The sequence below is a fragment of the Galendromus occidentalis genome, unplaced genomic scaffold (genome assembly GCF_000255335.2).
Source record: "Galendromus occidentalis unplaced genomic scaffold, Mocc_1.1 scf7180000077446, whole genome shotgun sequence".
NCBI lineage: Eukaryota > Metazoa > Arthropoda > Arachnida > Mesostigmata > Phytoseiidae > Galendromus > Galendromus occidentalis.
In genome coordinates this window covers 1,269,926-1,292,592 of record NW_003805434.1, presented here as the reverse complement: position 1 = coordinate 1,292,592, position 22,667 = coordinate 1,269,926, and the positions used below count along the sequence as shown (strand labels likewise).

The 22,667-nt window shown below is 50.7% G+C and overlaps 1 protein-coding gene across 1 annotated transcript in view; it reads left to right on the top strand.

Moving 5' to 3' along the window:
* Positions 1-22,667, top strand: part of spir (spire type actin nucleation factor) — a 105,924-nt gene that overhangs the window by 77,640 nt on the left and 5,617 nt on the right. The window contains exons 7-8 of the mRNA XM_029111500.1: positions 1,437-1,583; positions 2,603-2,837. Of these exons, the coding sequence (XP_028967333.1) occupies positions 1,437-1,583; positions 2,603-2,837 (382 nt within the window). The remainder of the gene's footprint in view (positions 1-1,436; positions 1,584-2,602; positions 2,838-22,667) is intronic.

Genomic DNA, 22,667 nt, shown 5'->3' with positions numbered 1-22,667 from the left:
CTCGTATCACAGAGATATTCGCGTGGAAACCGACTCTCTGTGGGTCAATTGCTTGTCATTGGTCATCATTTGTTCGGTAGCTGCGTCGCTTGTGGCAGCATCCGAACGACAGAACCGCGCTGGTCTCCATCGTCGCGTCGGCCGGATAAACATGTGATATTTCTGTCTGTGTACGGATTCTATTTATGCACTTCTATTTGCTGCGAGCACAGTCGAGAATAATCATTGGAACGATCTATTTTCTAGTTTTCGAATAGAGATAGCTCCTCTCTGTTTGATAAGCAATTTCCTCTAATTATTTGCTTCGGTTGCTACTGCGACGATCATGGCAGGAATAGAGCGCTTTCTGGTGCACCGATGGTGGATCCGAGCGGTGGCATCAACTCATTATCATCGGCGTCATGAGAATCGTCAGCTCGGTCAATTGATCCTCTGCTTAAGGCTCCGATGGGCCGTCTCCGTCAATCGATCGCTCACTCGGAGCTCGCTCGATTTGCGTCTTTGATCGATCGCTCGGAAGGCTCACGAGGAAGCTGGATAAACATTGAGCTTTCGAGCTAAATGCGTTAATAAGTTATTTTTACTCTTCTCGATTCGATTTCGGTCCCTCGATGGGTTGAAGAAAGGAAAAAGAATCACCCAATTCCATGAATCGGAAGCGGATCGCGTCAACGAACTTCATTCACGATTCGGAAACTACTCAGAAAACGCACGTTTTTTCATTTGGAAGCGAACTGAATGAATGGCTAGATGGCCGACATCGGTCGACGTACCTACCTACGCGTCGAATCTCGATCGGGAAACGCGTGTTCCGCATATGCGGTCAATTGACGCCGGGAACATGTGGAAAGTCTCGATCACCTAGAGCTGGCGGGATTTTCATATCGTTGGAGCTATTTTCCACTTCGATCTCGGAATGGCGACGCGCCGCTGCCTCATCTGTCGCAGGTCGTTTCGACAAAGTTCTCGTCAAAGCTTCTCTCGCTGCCGGTTATCGCTTCTAGCTTCTTATTTTTTTTCTCCTATTTTCCTTCGGGACAGATAAGGGAAGCAGGGCCATCATGAGTAACACCATTCGGCTATCTGGTTCTTTTGATTAGTAGAAGACGACTACTTCTGTCCGTACAACGAGGGGCAACCTTTGAGGCGCCCGCCGTGTCGGCGTCCCAGAAGATTCCCTTGAGAGCTTCGAAGACGATTGTTGAGAGAATTTTCTCCCCCTAATTCTCTCAGCCAAGATATCCCCCCATCCTTCTTGCCGTCTCAATATCCTATGACCTCGTGGTCCAATTCTCTCTACACAGCGAGTAGCAGCTCGCACATTCAACCATCTCGATCACAATCAGAGCAGTCATCTGTTTCATTCTCAAGTTTTCTCAATCGCTCCATGTGGTGCTCGAATCTGAGCGAGTTCTTATCCTCATTTTTGCTTCCAGGTCATACGAGAACTCCGACAGGGTGTAGTTCTCAAGAAAGTCTGTCTGGATAATCGCCCTCAAGGAGAGCCGTCGATAGAGTACGAGCTCACACCGTACGAGATGCTCCTCGACGACATCCGAAGCAGGCGGTACAAGCTGAACAAGGTGAATTATTCGAAGCACGTAAATCTGGATATTCCGCGACATGAATGAAGCGCGATTCGCATCGACTCAACTCCTCACTCGGGTCTGGAGTATGTTACGAGCTCGGAAGATTTCCGCCACTGAACGAGACTGACTGACATATACCGTCCGGAGCTTTGAACTTTTGATAGCGTAGGGGGTCCACAATGGGTTTAATCTCGATTTGGATGGGAGGAAAAATCGATGATGGAGGGAACGATGGTTGAAGAAATCGTGCACGACTACTTGCTTCTCTCTGCGAAGTTCGCTTCCGAAAAAAGTAGCGACAGCAAAATTTGGATCACCTGTCAGATGCCGAGTAATGACGACGTGGAACACGAGAGTGAGATTCTCGACCGTTCAATGCATTATGTATTGATCAGCGGGTGCTTCATTGATGGATTGTTCTCAATGGACTGAACTTCTGCTTCAGCTGCCGGACGACTGACGGCGCTGTTGAGGCGCGTTTCGAAACGAGGAAAATTGAGCGGAAAAAGAACGACGGCAATAGCCGAGGATTCCTCACCGGTCTGGTGTTAAAAAGGAGCCGGTTCCTTTGGCGCCCATATCTTCTCAGAAAATATAAACTAAAAATCGAGGCGTGTGTTTGCTCCTCAACTCTTAAAGTTTTCTGCCGCCGCTTAACTGATCGACGAATGTGATCGATCATTTTCGGCCATGCCTTAGCTCGTCTATCAATAGCTCGGAATCTGTGCTGAAGTCATCTCCCCATCTGTACCATACTTATACTTATGATAATGTTGTGTGTATTTCCCTCGAGGGGCGAATAAGGATGGAGCGCAAACATGGCTGGCAGAGACTCGCGTCTGCCTCGAGTAGAGACGGAATGATTCGAGTTCCATATCTTCCAAGCTACCGTCTTGATAGGTCATCGCCTCAGTTCTTTCATAGAGATCAAAGATCGCTATCTAGGACTCTAGAGCGATCTTCTCGTTCTCCGAATGAAGGTCCTAACCCGTGCCCCCAATCTCTTGACGCAGGTTATGGTGAATGGCGAGCTTCCTCCTCGAGTAAAGAAAGACGCTTTCGCTTTGATTCTTGAATTCATCCGATCCAGACCGCCTCTTGTGCCGGTCGGTCAGCGACGGTTGAAACAATTACCTCCGAAAGAACCTCCACTCCACGAACGACTCATGGACGCTATAAAACAGCAACATCGATTGCGGCACGTGACAACCAGATATTCATCGATATTGGACTACGGATGGAGTCTTGGTGAGTTGACCCAATTGATTTTTCAGTGCATGACTTTCAGGAGGCTGGAGATGCGTCAAAACAGGAATTCGTTCTCTTGAAACGAGTGGTCGCAAGACCAATAAATCTAGCGAAGTGCCGCGATAGGAAGCCGGAAATTAGGCGATGATAATCGTACAAAGTGGATTCGCGGGCATTGCTTTGATCGAGCTCGTTAGAGATGGGCACAGTCCTGCTCCGAATGTCTCGATAACGATAGAATTCGTGAGACCAATGGAATCGGACTCTAGAGCCCGATTCGCATCCAAATATTGCGCTTCGGCCTTTGCTCCGCACCTGTGGCTTCGCAGTGCCGGGGTAGATAGACGGGGTGGACGGACTCGGGGCGAGGGCACCCGCGCGGAGTCCGAGGCCTCCGACTGTAAGCTCCGCTTCTGGCTTCAGAAATCGTTGAGATTTCTTGGAGCTAGATGAGGAGTTGTGGAACGAATGAGACTTTGCTCCGGTGTCTGCGGATGTCGGTTCGCGGAATCATTCCTCCGCATTTGGTTTAACCTCTCTATCACCGAAATAAACAAGTTACGGCTCTGTCAAAGATAAGAGTTGGTGATAAGTGAGCATTGCACTTAAGAGAAGCTCTATGACCGCTCCCAACGGGCTGCGGAAACATTACTTCGGCCCGCTAACCGTCGTTGAGATACCAGATTATCCACGGAGGGTGCAGCCTTCGTTTTAAAATCGATATATCCGTCCTGAATTGAATTTTGAATGCAGGAGCTTGCGCGACCCGAAGCTCTTCTCAGTGGAAGATGTAGAATTCTTTCCTCCGAGTTGAGCGTACTGAGGCTTATCGGGAAAGAGTAGGGCATCCTTGTCTAGCTCGTTCAGAGTACGGGATGAGGATATGGAAACATAGATGAGCATGACTGTGTTCACGTAGTCAAGTTTTTTCCTCCGTTGAATATCGAGACCTGCGCGGCGCAATGTCCTCGGGTGACAAAGGCGGAAAATACTGGAGGGCTCATTAAATTATCGAATCAGATTTGTCCGATAATCGCTCAATGTCTCGATTTTTTTCCGTGGCTCTCAAATCAGTTTTTCGAACCTTGAGCTTTGTCGCACGGGTGTCAATGCCCGGAGCTCGGCAGAAGTGCTACATAGGTGAGAGCTGGGAGCGCAGCGCCGTTGGGTTTATTGCCGCTAGCTCGAGCATAGCTGCCAACTGCTATCTGAATCAAAATCGACTTCGAGCAAGCAGCGGAAACGTCGTCAGTGTGGGTTCCCGGAATATTCGGCGGAGCCGCGTAACTAGCCTGGCCAGCCCATTCTTCCAGATGCATCAGTGAAGAGGATTCAGGGGCGAGTAAGCCCGGAGTGTAACTCACAATCAGTAGTCTATGCACGTGATTCTGTTTTCGGGCAGGCTAGGGTGCCTCTGTAAGGGCATCGACTGATATTCTAATATTTTCTGTCGGAACAGACTGCGTAGACGGTCACGCATGGATGTTCCCAGAGTGCAACGACTTGCGCCAGTGGCACAGCAGAATGGCAGCACTGAACAGGGGCGTTCGGGCTCTGCACTCGGTGCCTTGAGAGCCGCGACACCGAGTAGGGATAGAAGTCTGAGAGTGGAGGCTGCGAGAGACTAGGATCCGTATGGGGCTCAGGATATCGGGGCAAAAGAAGATAGTAGTTATATCGTCGAAGCTTGAAGCGCCTAACCTTTGCGAGGAGCCCCGATTCGCAACTCTCTTGTAGTTTCCAGACGTTCGGCTCAACCTCCAACCTCGTCAAGTGACACGATTTTTGCTCACGTGGACCACCCCTTTCTGTCGGGCTTTGTAACACTCCCCATACGCTAGTCTCAACACGTAGCGCTCTTCTCATTCGGTAAATTCAGTGCTCATCACAGGGCTTCATGGAATTGTTGTCTGATGCTATCGCTCCTATTCGTGTTATCTGCAAGACTACACAAGCGAGGAGCGGCTCCGACACGTAGTGTCATTCGCTCTCATAAGACTTTGCTATCAAAGGCTGGGAGCCGGCTAGCGAATGATGCAGGACGCTTTGTGTTGTGCCGCGTGTGCTATGAAAGAGCTTATGAAATGAGAATAGGATGATTTTTGTTTCTTGAGCTGCACTGATTGGTGGTTTTAGCTTGAAACCTTGGCCCCGGCCCTCTGGAAGCTGTTTCTTTCTTCCTTTCTAGAGGAGACTTCTTGGCAAATCAGAACAACCGACCGTCCCAAGGGTCGTCGGGTCGTTGCGACGGCTGCGACGGTAGCAGAAAAATCGCTTCCTTCGACATGAAAGGATTATTTAGCATTTTTTTTATATTTCCTGAGAAAGGAATGGGTCTGGCCCGCGTGAGGGTAGTCGGCTTCACGTCAAAATCCTTCGCAGCGATTCGTCTCTACCGCAGCTACAGAAGTCAGGAGTTCCCGCTCGTCTCAGTCGATTGAATTCTCAATGAGTGTCGAGTGGATCGAACTCGCGCAATTTTATCACAGACTTGGTATTCGATTGTTGGCGGTGCCGAATTTTCTCCTGCTCATTAACGTCCGTGAGGCTCCGACTATACTGCTGGCTTCGTTCGGTCCATTCGATCAGCCTACAGGATGAATCTAAGGGACTCCGGTACGAGTCCGCGTCGTGGCAATCCACTAAAATATTGCTAAGCGATCCTCTCGAGCACCTGTCGATAAAAGTTTGTATTCGCAACTCGGCTTGCCGGCCGGCCACCCTTCCGGTGCGGCGACCGAAAGCTGAATGAGTTGTTCCCGGAGGGGATCCTCCTCCGGAAGGTGAATCCGAACAAGATAGCTGGAATGACGAAGGTTTCTCCTGAAAAAAAACGGCTTGATAACAGGTTGACATCGACGACAAGTCGAACACCCTATTCTTTCTCTAAACTGTCTGTCCATAGGTGCATTCATGATGCGGTCAGCAAGCTAGCGACCGAGGCTCCATTTCATAGCGCGGCGACCTTCCGGATGGCCTCTGACACGAGGGAGGCATGATACTTTTTTGCCTAGCTACCATCTGCGTCCGAACGTTCCATTTTCCGGCTATGGAGCTCAGAAAGCCTTAGTCTAAACCGCTTACCATAAAATGAAGCCATAAGGGGCTCTCTCCGACTCCGACGTTTTTTTTGGAAAAGGGACGGCTGCATGGCAATCGTATCGATCGATGGTCTTTATACCGGGAAGCATTACCTATTCTCAACGCGGTCGGGAAGGCGCGGTAGTTAGCGCTGTAATCGCAACCATCAGAGGAGTCATATTATTTGGCCATGCTGGGCATCAGCTCGAAGACTACCGACAGCGCCGGCGGCGTCAGGTGGAGCTCTGTTGTTTTACCATAATGACCATGTTCCGATTGTGTTTGCCCGGGAAGACACTCCCAGACAAGCAACGGGCGAATTGTCCCGATTCTCATCGAGCAGGAGCATCAAGAGAGAAAACGGCTCCAGCAGATGAATCCTTCATTGCTCGCTCGCGCGCATGTAGGAACTTCTTCGTGAGAATTTATCGCTCTCGACAAGCGCGAATGGTGGTGATGAACGGATGCCAACTCTCGAGCCCGGATGACTCTGGAAGTCGTCATGGTCAGAGGCTAGGGAACCGGGACTCGGAGACTGTTCTCGCTGGTGAGAGAGAAAACGCAGATCCTCGGGGGCATCCATTGGGCTCTTGTCGTATGCATGGCCCGGTGAGGTCATTGGCAAGATAATCGTAAACTTCGAGAGCCAAGCCCCTCGCACATGTTTTTCCCCTCCGCACGAGACGAGCTCATCAGCGAGATGACTCGGACCCTTCGTAAACGGGGTTCACTTACATCTTGAGTGAGTTCCGGAGCCATCGAGGTTGTCACGCTTCTTTTAATCGAAACGCGTCGTCAGCTTCCGATTCTCGACGTTGGCGAACGTTGTTGGCGTGCTTACGTCCGCTTGAATCCGAAGGTGAGCACGGCTCGCTAAACCACGGTACGTGTTGATTGCCGGGAAGAGTATGCCTCGCCGCAATTTCAATCCTACTTTGGCTGCACCCCGCCTCAGTCCGTAGGCCTATATCGACTGTTTTCGGTTTTCGGTCATGAGCTCTCTATGCGTCAGCTCGTCCGACAGTCTAACTGGCTGTCACCTAGTGTAAGCGCTCTTGAGTTTGCATTGTGTTTCACGACGACCGCTCCCTTGTGGTTGGCGTTATCCGCCACGCAGGTTGTGAGACGAAGATAAAATGGCGGGTCCACCCGTTACGCGGGAGTGCCCTGCATCGAAAACATATTTTCTGTTGCGGCCTTGGCTTGGTAGTGGCGGGAAGAGATTCGGAAAACTTTTGTTTGACAAGTCGAACACCCGTGTATAATCGGGCGAAATCACTCGGCAGCGTTCAGCGACTGTCGGAACACACTAGCTCGCGATCATGGACGTCATGACGACGGCGCCGGCGTTCGCCGAGCACTTTCGTTTGACCTGCTCGCTTCCTCGAAACGATCTGAACACATGTTCGGCGACACGTGTCTTCGCTCGAGCGATTGTCAAATCTGAGACTTCGATTCAGACTCATTCGGACCGGATCAAGATGAGAGTGAAGTTAATCATCTGCTCTCAATCGATCCCCGAGACTCGCCCTGTATGACAGAAAGCTTGCAGAGTCCTTCAATCTCCGCGAACAATGAACACTGTGATTGAATGTCTTTCGATGGAAATAGCGATCTCTTCCCGAATACGAGTTTTTTGTTGTTGTGTTTCTCACACCGTGACTCGAGAGAGACCATATTGCAAATCATCGATTTATTAGCCAGATAGCAACAGCTCTGTTTTTTAGCGAAGCTCCAACGGAATCCGATCTCTTGCAAAACCGCAGTGAAATATCGTTTTGTTGGCAAAGCTTCTCGAAACTGACGAGGCTCGCTGAATGAAATCGGCGTTTTTTCCCCGTTCCGATGCTTCGCTCTGATGGCGAGAAAACGCCGACGCCGAATACAATGATTGGAAGTGATAGCCGCTTTCTGACCAATGTAAATTCGAAGTCTTCATTCGATCTAAGTAAGGAACGAAATACTCAGTCAGCGAGATACGACGGGGTACCAGGTCTGGCAGCCTGAGAGTAGCGGACGACCGTATCGACTGGCTCCTGAGTACAAGGGATTCGTCCGATGTGATCCGGTATCGAGGCATGTCGAGGGTGCCGCGAGCGCACTTTCAGATAAGTTTCGAGCTGAAATATCTGGGTAATTCAACTTGTGCCGTCGGCCTTCAACAGTATCTCGCCGATCGAATATTTTACGACTTTCCATATTGGTGAACGGGCGATGCCGAGAAGTGATTCCAGATCACTTGGTTAATCAGCTTGGCGGAAATAATTCGACCGGGGGCCATGCGGTCTAAGTGACGCAACCAGATGAATTGACAAAAGTCTCCGGTTACCACGACTTCGCCTTCAATTATCTTTGGAAGCTCACCGCGATCATTGGTGACTCGAAAATCCAGCACGTGACCGATGCTCCAACTTTCACATGAAGTCGTCCACGTTGAGGGAGCCACTGTGGACCCACCAAGACACTTTCCTTTGAATTGTTTCGAGAGGAATGCGTTTTCCACTAAGGAATCGGCCGTAGAAATTCATTGTTCGGAGACTTTTTACGGAGTCGGCAGCACACCAACGATTCTCCGAACGAACGAACGTACGTTCGTTTGCCTCGGTCGCCGAGGTCAGGGCCTCGTCCGAATACTCACGGAACCCGACAGTGAACAGGTGCTTTTCCCGGTCAGACTTTCGGTCATTTCAGTCGCCAACGGTCATGTGGACGAGCTACGGACTCCAAGCACCCCATGGACTCGCCTGGGAGATTCATTCTATTCATTCCCTAGAATCGTTCTTCAGTCACGAAGCGCATATACCCATGACGAAATTTGCTTGAGTCAAGCTCCAGATAATGTTGGACAGGCAACTGCGGTCGGGACTAGAATTTCCGTCAAAATTATTCCTCGCGGTGCTCCGATTAACGGAATGTTTGAGATATTCCTCTATCGGATTCCGATTTGACTGACTGAGAATCGGAATTGGCTGTTCGATCGCACGCGTTCGAGAAACTCTCCGTTCAGGATCATTATTTGTAACTCTCCGAAAAATCTAGTTTACCAGGAATGACGACTTATTTCAAAGAGCTCGACGGAACCATTCCTCCTACTCCATTGTTCCGCGCCTTCCTATTCCGACAGAAAACACGAGAGAAACGTCATGGCCGTGGGACAAAGGTACCTACTTGCAGTGCGTTTCGACTCGCTAAGAGTGAGACGAACTGACATTGTCTCACGATCGAGCGAATGTCACCTATCGCGGTTTTCGCCGATATTCCGACGGTGTTATCCATCGGAAAGAAATTAAATATCCGCTTTCCGAATGAACCGAGGCGAAGCGATCTATCGGGTCTAATATTATATTATTAATTGCAAATTATCAATATTATACAGCCTCTTATCTGTTCCCAATGCGCGTGTCTGAATGTTTTCTGCGGCAAATATTCATCTGCCCATGCGCGATTATAGGTAGGCAGCATGACCCATATTCTCTCAGGTCACCCTATACGTAAAACCAGCTAACCGTCCACAGGGTGTATGTAGGTATCATCGTCTCGGTCATGTGTTCTATGCCTGGGATTGAAATGCTGCGGAAAGCAGAGTGAAATCGTTTTCACTGGGAAGTTCATGCGAGCAGAAAACCTAGAATAGCTCCGAGAAGTACGTCTTCATCGTCAGACCGTGGAACTTAAGGGACGAGAAAATGAACAGCTCTGTCGTAGTATCCGTGATAGTCTCGTCGAACATACGATGGGAACGGGGTTTATTGTGTTTGCCTTCGTACAGGAGGGTATGGAGCTCGAGCGTCGCACCGCTTTCTGCTTATTCTCCTCCGCTCGGGTCGTGACTCCAGCAGTTTTGAAAGCAAAATCGTATAATCAGCGGACTTCCGTTTTGAAAGTTCCATCGGAAGGTCCTTCCGCAAATCCTCCCCACGCTCCCCCCCCCCCCCTTGAAAAGCCAAAGCATGGAACGAGCGGTGAATGTGACAGCGAGGCTGCCACGACGAATCGATTAGGAGCTCCAAAGGAGATCGTACGTATTCGGGTCCTTGGTCGGAAGGAATTGAGTTTTCATCCGGAAATTCAAGGGTCTCATTTTGCCGAGAGCCGATTCCAGCAGTCTTCGGTTCGGGTCTCGTGCCTCCGGCTGTGACAATGCGCACATGAGCGCAAATCGACTTTCACAAACAATAAAAGTGGCCAAGGGTCGACCCTAGCTAGGGATAGCTGCTAGTAAGCCAGCCAGCCAGTTTGTCAGTCAGTCAGTCAGCTCGACGGCTGGTGGCGTTTGTTCCTCTCGACTCAAAAAACTGCGGTCGGTCCGACATCTCCTCCTCATACGGATTCCCTCTCCACCGGCGTGCGAGCTGTGAGCCATCGTCGCACAACGTCTTCTCTATGTGTTCAGAAAGCGTTGAGCAAGGTTGGGCAGCATCGTCTACGCCGGATATTTCGGACATATCTCCGTAGATTTCCGCTGCGAGGCAGAGAAAATCGAAAGAAAATCGTCACTAAAACTTCAATGAGTGTTGATCGTGCGTGACACCATGGTGAGTGCGTGACGTGACCGATGCGGATGTACATAGGGTGGTGAAGTGCGCGCACGACGTTCGCTCTGACAGCGAATACAATGCTCCGTGTTTTGCATACGTTCCCTGCAGCGTGTCGATCACCTGTCGCATGATGTCTTTCGGCTCAGCATTGCCCAAAAAGAGACGCTCATCCGAATGGAGTCTCATTGTGATTAGGTTACATAAATCGCCGAGACGAATGCCGAGATCAGAGCGCTGCCTGCTATTCTGGAATCCGAGCATCGGAACGACTGTTCCGACGATCAGCCCAACCTCTCTATGAAAAGAACACGGAGTTCGATACGTGAGGATCAATAATGAGCAACACGGCGAAAGAGTGAATTTGAAGCTCCTGTGATGAGTCGGAAATCATAGGAAACGAGTCATTCCGTCGCCGTTCCAATGCTCTTGGCTATCGAGGGACGACACGGTTCTGGAGCAGGTTCGATTTTTTTTGGCGGCGAAAGCCGCTCTATCCATAAGATCGTATTCAGACTGTGCTGAAACTTTGCCGTTGTTGAAGAAACTCGTCGAGCCTTGGATTCGTCTCGACAGCGCGGCTCGGCCGATTTCTGGCGCGTCGCCGATGCCACAAATGGCGAATTCTTCGTCTCAGTTGTCTTGTTCCTTCCGGCGGTGGATAAATCTTTCGAGTCCTCACGTTCGCTCTTTTTCTGTCTCTTCCCCTTTTCTTTTCTCTGGGACCCACACACCAGGTTCCCTACGATTGAACCTGCTCTTGAGCCATAGGTCCCGATATCTTCCCTCGGAACTCTTCCGATTTCGACGAATGTTGCTCTTGAGGGTCCTCACGGATGACCAGTCTGCATTTCGTCTGCGCCAGGGAATTTGGAGTCTGACTCCCGCGACATTGATTCGTACTCATTAACGAGTTCGTAGCCTTCCGTTGAAGTTGAGAGCCTTGATGAGCCCTGCGGTTCCGAACGTAGCCAGCCTTGGTCACCATAGTAACCGAGCTCTCTCAACATAACACAGCAGTCGAACTTACGCGCACTGTATTTTCTACTCTAGAGCATGTGAGCGGTTTAAATTCCCCGTCGGATAGCGAAGCCGATCGTCGTCAGCGCATCTGTTCCGACAACGATACGATCAGACAAGGCGTCAACATGAAGCTGAAGCACGTGTCCGTTTTAATCGAGACCCCGCAGAATCAGAACTTTTTGGTGAAATCGAAAAACTCCCGCAACAACAGCAGCAGCAACAACAACAACAATCATGTAGTGAGAGAAGTGAAAGCCTCGAAAAAACGAGGCTCCAAGACGGTGCTGAAACCGAATGGATACTTCGACAGTGGGCTCATGCTAGAGAAGCATGACGAGGTCGATTCAGACATCGACGTGAACTTCGATGATCTGGAAGACCTCGGCGAAGGCATAGAGGAAACCGCGTGCTACAGTCCAGCTTTCTCAGGTAAAGTTCGTTGATTGTTTGAACTTTTTTTCCCCCTCGATACCCCCTTCCCCTTCTCGCTCTGGATGAGCCTTTGCCCCCCCTCCCTCCGTCTCCCGAATGAAGACCGGACATATGGATAAAAGACGAAGTCGGGGTACTGCCGGAACGATTCGCACCGGATCGAGGAGAGCAGCCGAGTGAGTTGCGGTCGTCGGCAGCGACGACGACCTGAACACCGAGTCGTAACCGCAAAGCGCTGGCGGACCACATCAATAGCGCTCTCAGGTGCTGGCGCTTAATAGCATTACGATGGATATTGATGCCATTCGTTTCCGAAGCAAATTGCGCGGAGCCAAGAAACAATGTCCGCCGTTCTGCTGCTACACCGATGGCGCGGCGGCGATTCCGCGATTCGTGAGGTTGCTACTCAGAGCCATCATCCCGAGAAGACGACGCATTGCAGAACGGCCATTCTCTTCTTCACTTGTGCGCGAGAGACTCGGTATTCGAAAACGGCTTCCACTCGGCCATGTAAATGAGTCCGAGATTTTTTGTGTTGGACACGCACTCATATTTTCTCGGTTTTTCGTTAAAAAACTTCAAACAGAACTCTGTGTCACGCGAGACTGTGTTCTGAGGGCTCGAGAAGAACCAGGCCACCGTTTTCTCATGCACAAACTTTGAGAATGTTGTTCTCTTTCGTCTCCGTGTCGTAGCCTTCGTTGTCGTTGACGAATTCCCCATGTGAAGTACTCGTGATTTCGTCCGAAAGCTCCGATTTTTTTTCCCGTTGCTTCTCTCGTCGCAGGAAAGGGTTCGCTGAATTTTCCTCCTGAGCATCGACAAGTTTCGAAACTACGAGCCCCGGTTGGCGGCCGACCGAGTCAGTGACCGGAAAATTTATCGCGACCTATTATGCCCCTTATTGACTCTACCTGAACCGATGAAAGTGTCGGTTCTCGTATATTGAGCCCCACCACGTGCAGTGCGTGATCGTCCGGGGTCTCACGGCGCGGAACAACGTCGATTTTTGTCTGCTCACACCGAGTTTGTCACCGCGGCCCGCTGTAATGACAATAAACTGTTGAAGCTTAAAACGCATTCAGATCCAGTTTCCTGAGAGATCTGATGCCGAATACGGTTATCAACGTTTCGGGTCAATATCGCCCAATCACTGGCCCTGGAAGAGACATGATTCAGATTATGATGTGATGCCGACCGCCAGCTCAATCGTTGATTTTCGCGCCGGAAAATATATGAGGAACGCCGAGAACAACGGAAATCAGTAGAGTAATTGAAGCGAAAGCGCTCGTGAAAAAGTTGCAGCGTCAGCTCGTCAAGGGCTTTAGGTAGCTCCCGGTCTCGGTCACTCAGTCAGTCGTTCGGTTCGAAGATCGGGAGATGCCCGTTCCTCTCCTCGGTCCGACTGGAAGTTTGAGCGAGTTGCTCAACGTGGCGCAAGCGAGGAACGCTTGAATAGAAGTTCGTTGTGCCCTGTTTGCCTCGAGCAACGAACTATGCGGAGAGACTCTTGCTGACCATTAATTCAAGTCAATCAAATTGATTAATTTTGAAAACGCGCGTTTGCCGTCACGCCTTCAAGCGACGCAGGCAGCGCATCCGCCACCGGTATGCCGTCGCCATGAAAGAGCATCTTGAAGAAAAACTCGTCAAGATTTAATTGTATGAATTATTAAGCGTGGAAGAAGCATTTGATTCGAAGCTCTCTGGAAGACGCGGAGCGCTCTATGCGTGAGCGCGTGTCGAGATTCAAGATTCGCGCATCATGTTAAATTAAACCGAAAGCAGGTGGTTCTTCAAGAGAGTACGAGCACTCATAATGACAAAAGCGGCACAACGGCCTCTGCGCGCGTGTCGAGTGGCATCAATTGAAGGATGCTGCGCTCTTCCACTGCTTCGACCGACCGGCCGCCCGCCCGCCCGATCGATCCTGCCATCCATCCATCGATCGGAGCAATGCCCTGGAAAAAGCCACAATGGTCGTGCTCTCGCACACGCCACAAGCATCATCTTTCTGTCCATCTATTAGACCGCGTGCCGGTTCGTCCGAAGACCCCTCCATCCGTAAGCTTCGTTCAATAGCTCTACAGCTTCTCTGGCTTTGGAAAAAGAGGAAGGAAAAGAAGCGGTGTCTGAGCCCAGGGTTGCCACTCGGGAAGAGGAGTAACCTGGTTGTGGTCCAAAGACACTGTGCTCGGTTCATTGGCCTTTGGCTGGCAGCGTTGCCGCGGAGCCGCGCCGGTCTCTGCGAAGTCGAAGTCGACACCGTTGCGAGACTGCGGGGATCAGAATTACGCGGCATGTGTAGCTCTGATGGTACTACATCATCGTCTTCGACGACGACGACGACCGCTCGAGTGAACAGCTGAAGATTGTTGTTCAATATGCTTGGTCGAAGTTTTTGCACTCCGAGCTATTTCTATAACGCTCTTCTCTCAACTTCGAACATTCCCCCAGCGCTGGCCGTAGCGACTCCTTGGGGAGCTTTGCCATACCGCTCGACCAACGGTAGGGATTCTGGTGCTGGGCCCATTATCGCGGCGGGACAATTCCAGAGTGATCCATCGCTGTCGCATAGGATCTGACCGGAATCCACTTCCGCGTCGTTTATACTGGCATGCCTATCTCATTACGGTTGTAGCTCCGTCGCTCCCGTCGCACTGGCTCCGGCAAATACTCAATCCAGACCGAAGAGACCGATGATCCGACCATGATAATGGTCGTTATTCGATCATCGTGTGAATGTACGCTTTCAATGGATTCGAAGATGGGATCGTTCCACGGATCTTTATCCGGCTGTGAATGGGTTCTATACTGACGCGAATCTGAGCATCGAACGATACTGGAAAGCTTAGCGGAGAGGCAACGGGAAACCGTGGATCGGCTACACGGAAAATCTTTCCGATCTTGCGATCTATCTCATTTCACGCGACGGGGAGAACAGGTCCTTGCAGATGAGTTCAGGAATCCTGGCGAAGATGTTTTCAAACCTGAAGTTTAATGATTGCACCCCGCCAAGGGAGAATTCACCGGGGTGCTCGAGAGGGGAATGGGCAGCGATATCCATGTGTTATTTAGACTGAAAAATCGGAGAATCGAGGTAGCTTCTCGATCGATTCGAAAGATGCGGTAATGCTCTCGCTACCCGGCATTTCCTCCATAAGTTCACGTATTTACGAGGAATTCTGTGACACTTTCCTTTATCGGGATTTCCCTCTATGGTTATCCACCGGCAGACTAACCAGTTCGAAGAGTGGGATGAACGATCGGTTCTGGCGGACGAATCCTTCGGTGTACCTTTGCTTCTGTGACGGAACGAAATGAACGCCTTTACCCCTGAAAGAATATCTCCAGGGATATTGTCATGGTCGTTATACGAATTTCCGTACGGTTGCCCCGTCAGCCGGATATCAGGTTCGCTAGAAATCCTTGGAAATTCGATCGAGACTTTAGGGAGAAAAAAAAGCAGCCAGCAAGATGCATGTCCTGGGACGGCTCCGATAAGACTTTATCTGATCCGAAGAGGGAGTGTCGAATTCACCGAAGCGAGCCTCAAAATCCGCGCGTAGGAAACAAAATAGAAAGTGACAGGCCGTGGGCGCCTCTCGATAGATAGATAGAAAGAAAAAATAACGGGGGAATGATCAAGATCTTTGAATAGTCCGAACTAGATCGCAGGGCCGCGATGTGAGCTGGTCAGCGAGTACATGTCCGTTTTCTGAATTTTCTGCGTGGGCTCAACAGGAGATACAGGTGTGGAATAATTGGCGTAGAACAGACCCAAATTCGGAACGTGGGTACGAACGCTGCGCCACGATGTGGTGTCGTGTCGGCGTACTGTTTCCCAGTCTCTTCGGGAGAGCCTGAGGGTGGGTGGGTTGTCTTTTAGGACTCCTCTAAGGTCTGGCTCATGCTTCAAGCGGACTCCGTTCATGAGCATTCATTTATTCCTCGGGCTGTCCGCCACCGGAATATCTGGTGGTGCCCGTGGTCTGTGCCGTATGATTACTAGTGACGGTCCACGAAGAAAATGAGAAGAAGAAGCGACCAAAGGAGCGCCAACGCCAGCTCATCGTCCCCCGCACTTGACCGAGCCGTCGGCCAGCTAAACGTAGTTAAGACAGCCCATGATTTTTTTGACCGGCAGGTGGGACGGGGTCAACGGTACAAGTGTACGAGCGAGATTACGACAGACATTGTAACCCGATTGACTTCGAAGTCACTCACCTCTCCGCTGAGGTTGTTCAAACAATGCCGATCGCGGAGAATTACGTCGCGCCGATGAGTCGTTTCGCCGTTTTGGAAGCTCTCCCAATAATTTCCAAAGCCTACAGTCCGTTACTCCTCCCAAATAATCATATCGAGGAATCTTCTCACGTACCTGGGCACGAAGACTTAGTCATAGATTTTCCTCCTTGTGGATGCCCGGTCGATTCGCTGCTTGTTTCACTGTCGACAATGAGAGGGATTCAGATCCTGGGCGGATATCGACTGAGGCAGGAATCAGCTCATCCCGCCACTGGGCCGGGAAAAACGGACGAAAAGCTCATTCTTACGCATCGTCGCGATAATTCGGCATGCAATTCGTGAGGAGGATCCGGATGAGCTTAGCCGCTGCTAAGCTCGTCCGTTATAACCCACCAACAACCGCAATGACAACAACCGCAGCAACGGCGACGGTTCGACGCGAGCGGTCCGACATCAAGAACAACAGCTATGAGCAGCCCGCGTTTGTAATTGCTGCAGAAGGTTACGGCGCGATGAGAGGGTCGGCGAATCTATTCAAGGATTCCAAAGTGTTTCTCGTAAAATCTTTCCGCCTTTTAGCTTCACTGGCTGTCCTTTCTCAGTTAGCCGGCATGATAGACTTCCAGACCGTCTAAGCTAGTGAACGAAAGAAGCGAGTGTCATTCATCCGATGAATAATTAAAAGCCTAGAGAGCTCCGCTACTGCTTTCGTGGTTACGTCGGATGCCGTAATCGACGTTGCAGTTCTTGAATAAATGGTTGCTTTTCGTCAGAAACTCCCCTGTATCCGACCAGCGCATTGTCTCGGTGCGGCTCGTGCTGATAACGCGACTCCATGAGGGTAGTTCACGAATTCCCACGTTCGGAGTTTCCCCATCGCCGTTGATACGCGTTTTGCTCGGCAGAACTGGCGACTTTGAACGATCTGAATTGACCTTCTGGCCACTGTGATTCATCATCACAATTCAGCATCGCACCTCTCAAAATCATCCGTCACAGTTTTTTTCTTCTCGCGACCTGGTCAAATGGTTCTGTTCCACCTGCAGCTCGCTCGAAGTTCCATACGAGTTTGCTCGATGTCGCTACAATGTTTTATGAGCGTCGTTCCGCGAACGGGAAATCTCGTAAATAGCTGCTCGAAAACGATTTTACAACGGCCGTGGCCGATTTGGTTAATTCCGTGTTCGAACTTGCGATATCATGATGATACGAGTGATTACTGATTACTCTGCGACTGGGGGTCTCGATCATCACGTGCGTCTCGAACCGTGATGCTTCGGAAAAAGAACGATATTCATTTAGATATCGGGGGAGAGTTTTCGCTGACTGTCATTGCTTGCCGACTTTTGTCCGTCGACAGTCAGTTCAAGTGCTGTCCGGATTGATGCGATCAAGATGCGGACATTGTAATGCTCCTTCCAGCGAAAGAATCAACCGATAGACAAGGGTCAGTTCCAGGTTCACACACTGTCGTTAGAAGGATCTTTCAATCAGAGATGATGATAGAATGAAGTCGTACGGAGGAGTCATCGGATCCAATGAGGAAATGATCCGCGAAGCCATCAGAAACCGGGTTGTTATGCCGTATATCTTCTCTGTGCCTTCTGTGAGATTCCGCTTGTATAACTCGATCGATTGGCGGTCGAAGAGCAGATGACGGAGGCTGGGAATAAAGCGACGGCGCTCGTTGCAATCGGAGCTTTTCGCCTCGGATCCGTTTCCTATTCCGACAGACCAATGTATCCGGCGAAAATCAGGGGCTGATTCTTTCGGTCAAGTACCTAGTTCCCTCATATCTTCCGGAGAAGAGGATCCGCCGCTTCGGTCCAGTCGTAATTGAAATATGACTGGGTCGTCTCGAACCGGTGAACATCTTCACGCCGTACCCTGAACCTCCGCGGAGCCGATACGCTCTTCGAATGGCGCGAAGTTTGCCCGAAGTAGACAAAGCACAAACGGCGATCCCGACAAGCCAACATGCGCCCGCAGTGGCCGAGAAAGCAAGAACTCCCGTGATCGAAACAAAACATTCACGGCAAGCGAAAACGACTGTTTCGGCATGAATGATTCGTCGTCACTGATTTTAAGCACGGGCAAGCGTCACTGGCTTTTGGAAACGTCGACAAACGACTCTCAACGAGCCAAATTTGAACGAGACTGACATCTTCCGAGCGTAGATTCATGCATAAGTGGCGTTAAAAATGTTAAACGTCCGGGTAAGAGCACAAACCTGCAGCCGGGTATGATACATCGCGGCGCTCGTTTTGAACTAATGGAATTTGCGGATCTCGAGCGGACGATGCATTGTCTCTGTACTAGCGGCACCGGGTCCGGTGGTGGTGGTCGTCGTCATCGTCGTCGTAATGCGCAATGACCGACCAAGCGGCGGCCGACGGCGGCGCCGCAAACGACAATGTAGGGTCATCCATGGCCCTCGGCTGGATCCGTCGAACCGTCGGTCGCCGTCGGGTTTGGGGCCACAGTTACCTAACCCTGATGCGTCTTGAAGATCCGCCGATTCGTCGTTTGTGCCTGTTCGTTTTCTTCCGTTGACAAGCATCTATGGAGCTCTCCGTCGATACGTCGAATCTTCGCGGCAAGCTCTTCTATGTATATGTAGCCCTTCATAGCCGCGCGATCGAACGCATCCGAAGCTTGATCAGTTGGGAATACCGCCGTTTTCGATGGTACTCTTCTATCACAGTGTCAGCGACATCATCAGTTGCACAATCCAAATTTAAACAAGCTTCCATGTCGGACGACGAGCTATTTCCATTTCTTGCTTCGCTTCGTCCTCGAAATTCCGAAGCGGCACCGGAGAAACCTGCGTCCATCGCGTCACGCTTGACACGAAATTGGAAGCTCAGCGAACTTCTAACTGGCCGAGTTGTTCGCGTTCATTCCGGAATTCGGATTCCAAGGAGTCCAGTTCGGAACAATGGTCGCAGAAAAAAAGATACCGTAAAGCATGACTTAATCGTTTCTCCGGTGGCTCTGTCCTTTGATGAGCCAGCGGCAGTGTCACCGGTATGCCATTCGGTTTGTCGGGCCGGAATAAGCGGAGCGCACGCCAGAACCCGCACCTCTCTGTATAACGGAATGCTGGCCGAGCGTGTGTTTTCAGCCGGCGACTAAGTGACTTCTTTTGAATGTACACCAGTCCAAATATCCTCACTGTCTGAAGAGCTTGTGACAGAAACACGAAGGACACCAGAAGTGCTGAAGGATCTCACGAGCAACGACGAACTGTCGGGCGGACGAGGGAGGAAGGGAAAGACTGACCTCGTACCACGATTAACAGTCGTATCGAACGCTGCGGTGACGAGAAAAGACAGCAGCAAACGAATCCATTTGAATAAACGGAGGGCCACAGGAAAACAATATTTTTCGTCGACATTCGAGACCGGCGGATGGGTCGTTGACGGTCTTTCTCATGCTAAATTCATTTTCACACGCTTAATCCGGCCTCCCGGCTCGAATTCAAGGCAGAAGCGGAGCGCCACCCGTTGGAACAGGAGCATTCCCTCAACGGTCGTTGCGCCGACGATGAAGTACCCGTTTTTCACCTTGGGAAAACGGTAAAAGGAGGAATTTGAAGTGTGGTCAAGCAGGTGCTTCCCGTAAGGAGGAAAAATGTGGATTCCCGGAAACAATGTCGCTCGCGGTTAGCGGATTTGGCCGATGATTCCGCGCGCGTTCATTTTTTCTTTGTCAAAACAAAGTGCTCGTTTCCTGAATTGATCCGCGTCGCTCGACCCCGAGTAGGTGATGTTCCGCGTCTGCGGAATCAACTTCCGTCGACGGAGTTCCTTCAGGAGACCATCCGGACCGAAGTTTGAAAAAAAATAAACTACGCGAATGAATGAGAGTGAGGCCAAAAGGAAACACTGACTAGAGCCTGGGGACGTTGTCAACAATGGATGAGGCCCAGTAGGCCTTCACAAAACGTGATCCGGTCGCAGGGTCTGCTTTTTCTTCGTCTACGACTTGTGCCGCTGCTGCAGAATTCCTCGTTGAAAGACGGATCGTACCGACTGGTTTGAATTAACATCTTTCCGAAAGCCGTAAGCGTCCGGCTAAACGAAGCGAGAATGCGAAGTCGGAGCGACTGTCCGACGAAGGAACGGTCGGTCGGCTGACCGAAGAAGTGCCAAGTGACGTTTCGGAGCAAGTGTCACCAAATGAGTGTGTTGACACATTGTCAGCGCACATCTGGTGACCAACGAACGTTTTCCGTGTCGCTAACTGGTTCCTCATCGGTGCGGAAGTTCGGCTCATCATCTAATTGCCGACTGCCGTAGGCTAAACGTGGGTCATAGTTTCGGCGTCTGGACGATAGCGGACCTCGATCCGCACGGCCGAAAACGATGTCACGTCTCGCCTATGGCGACGATGCTCCGAGAGACCTGAATCTTCGGCGAGTTTCTCCTCTATGGAGACCTGAGGGCTGTGCTGAGAAAGAAAGGGGTCAGCGTCGGGGAGGATCCGAGTGTACGGATCATAGTCCAATGAGGAAGTTCAATCGGTGAAGGAGGTGTTGGGACCTGCGGAGACGGAAACGAACGGGAAAAGTGGACACCGAAGAATTCGCGCTCCCCCGTGATCGCACCGGGCCTCGAGTCGGGATTTGATACGAGTTCTGCTGTCTTCCTATTCCATTTTCAATTCGTTCCGTTGCGCATCGCGTAGACGCCGCATCGGTCTTTCATATGTTCCTCTCGGAAACTCAGGGAGAGTCTTCTACGCGTAGGCGGTCGGATTCTCTGGTCTATGTCGCTGTGGAGCTTTCTTACAACGTCAACGGATTTCGTTCCGAGTAGCTGGTCATTTTCGATGGGAAATCCTAATATGAATGAAAACACCTGCTCGATACCGAAGGTTTTCTGACGCCCGTATCCGGGGCACCCCCGCCGTCCGTCGATACGCAGCTCCGAGTCAACAGCTCACGACGCGACGTATAATACGCATGCTCGACGATCAGACGCTTACGACCTGACATAGTTCTGGACCATCAGAAAGATGGCGGACTGGCTCACCGACACGATCGGAACACGTTGTCGCCTTGCTTTGTTTTTTCCCTATCGCTCCGAAGTCGAATGATCAAGGTTCCTCGTTTATACTGCCACGAGTGCTCAACACTTTGGGTTGGCATAGCTCATTTACGTCGCCGCCGTGTGCGAAGAAAACCAGTGCGGTATCGAAATACGCTGCTGATCGCGAATCGAAACGAGCCGAGAATTCTCTTCCATGAACTGGATAGCGCTAGAACATACATATGTCAGGGAGGAGCATTGACGAACGAGGATCAACGAGCGAAAATTAACGACGAGGATATAATCGAAAAACGGATCTCACAATAAAACGCCAAAAAACGAATCAGCGCGTGAGACTCCGACGAATGGAAAACGATGCCGGGTCAAGACACCTATTGTTTGTGGGCGCGCGATTCCGTCACTCTGATCCCGCGTGTTTTTGCTACGAGATGCATTTCTGACGCATTAATCTTTGAACTGTTCACATCGAAAGCGAGAATCGTTCACCATCTGATTTTCTCACAATACGACGATTTCCATTTGGCTATCTGCGCCATATTCCATCATCAGCCTAATACACGGTCCAAATGAAGTTCTTTCGCTTCCAAAACGGGAGCTCGCTTTGCTCGAGAGCTGGGCCCGGTTTTCTGATCGGACCCGGTAAAAATCCTGCCTCGAACGGAACTGTGCCGAGCAACCGATATGTTAATTCTCCGTTGATATGAAATGCGGAGGAACAAGGAAGAGAAGTATTTCGAACAGAAAGTCAGTGTGCTTCTTCGCTCGTTCGCCCGCTCGCCGGACTGCTCTATCCGGTTCGCTGAATGAATCAGAGGAATGTATCCGATTCTTATTCTAGATTCGAGAACGAGAGGCGAAAGAGCCGTTTGGCACCGACCTTCATGTGCTACGGCTCTTGTCAGACCCGCCTTCGGAATAGCGGCTCAGCGATTCGTCAATCCAAGCTTTCTGCAACACTCCGAAATAGCTATGGGGGCGCCTCTTCGAATCTCAGAGGCTGCGTGAAGAACAAGGAGCGTGAAAAAACGAGATGGAGTGGGTTGAGGTCGCGATGACGCTCTATGGAAGGCAAATTTCAATCAATACGTTTGAATCTTCCAACGGAATGTGAACTTGGTGTGTCGACAACTCCAGAGGCGCATAGGGTGCCTTGATGCCGACGATTAAAACCTTCGATTGAACGCTACTGAGACTGAGTCGAGCGGTCTTTCCCATGGAACCAAGACGGAGCGTCTGCCGTCGTCATCGACAACGACCGACGAGTTCTCCTTTTCGCCCGAACGACGTCCTTCAAATCACCTTGAGAGCCGTCTGCGAAGACGGCCTATCGAACACCGTTAATGATCCATCGCGTTCCCCGGCGTTGTTGAAGCCAGCCTACCAGGCTGTATGATATTTCCGCGAGGCAGCCGGAAAACAGGACTCGGAGTACACATACATGAACGATGATCCCGTCG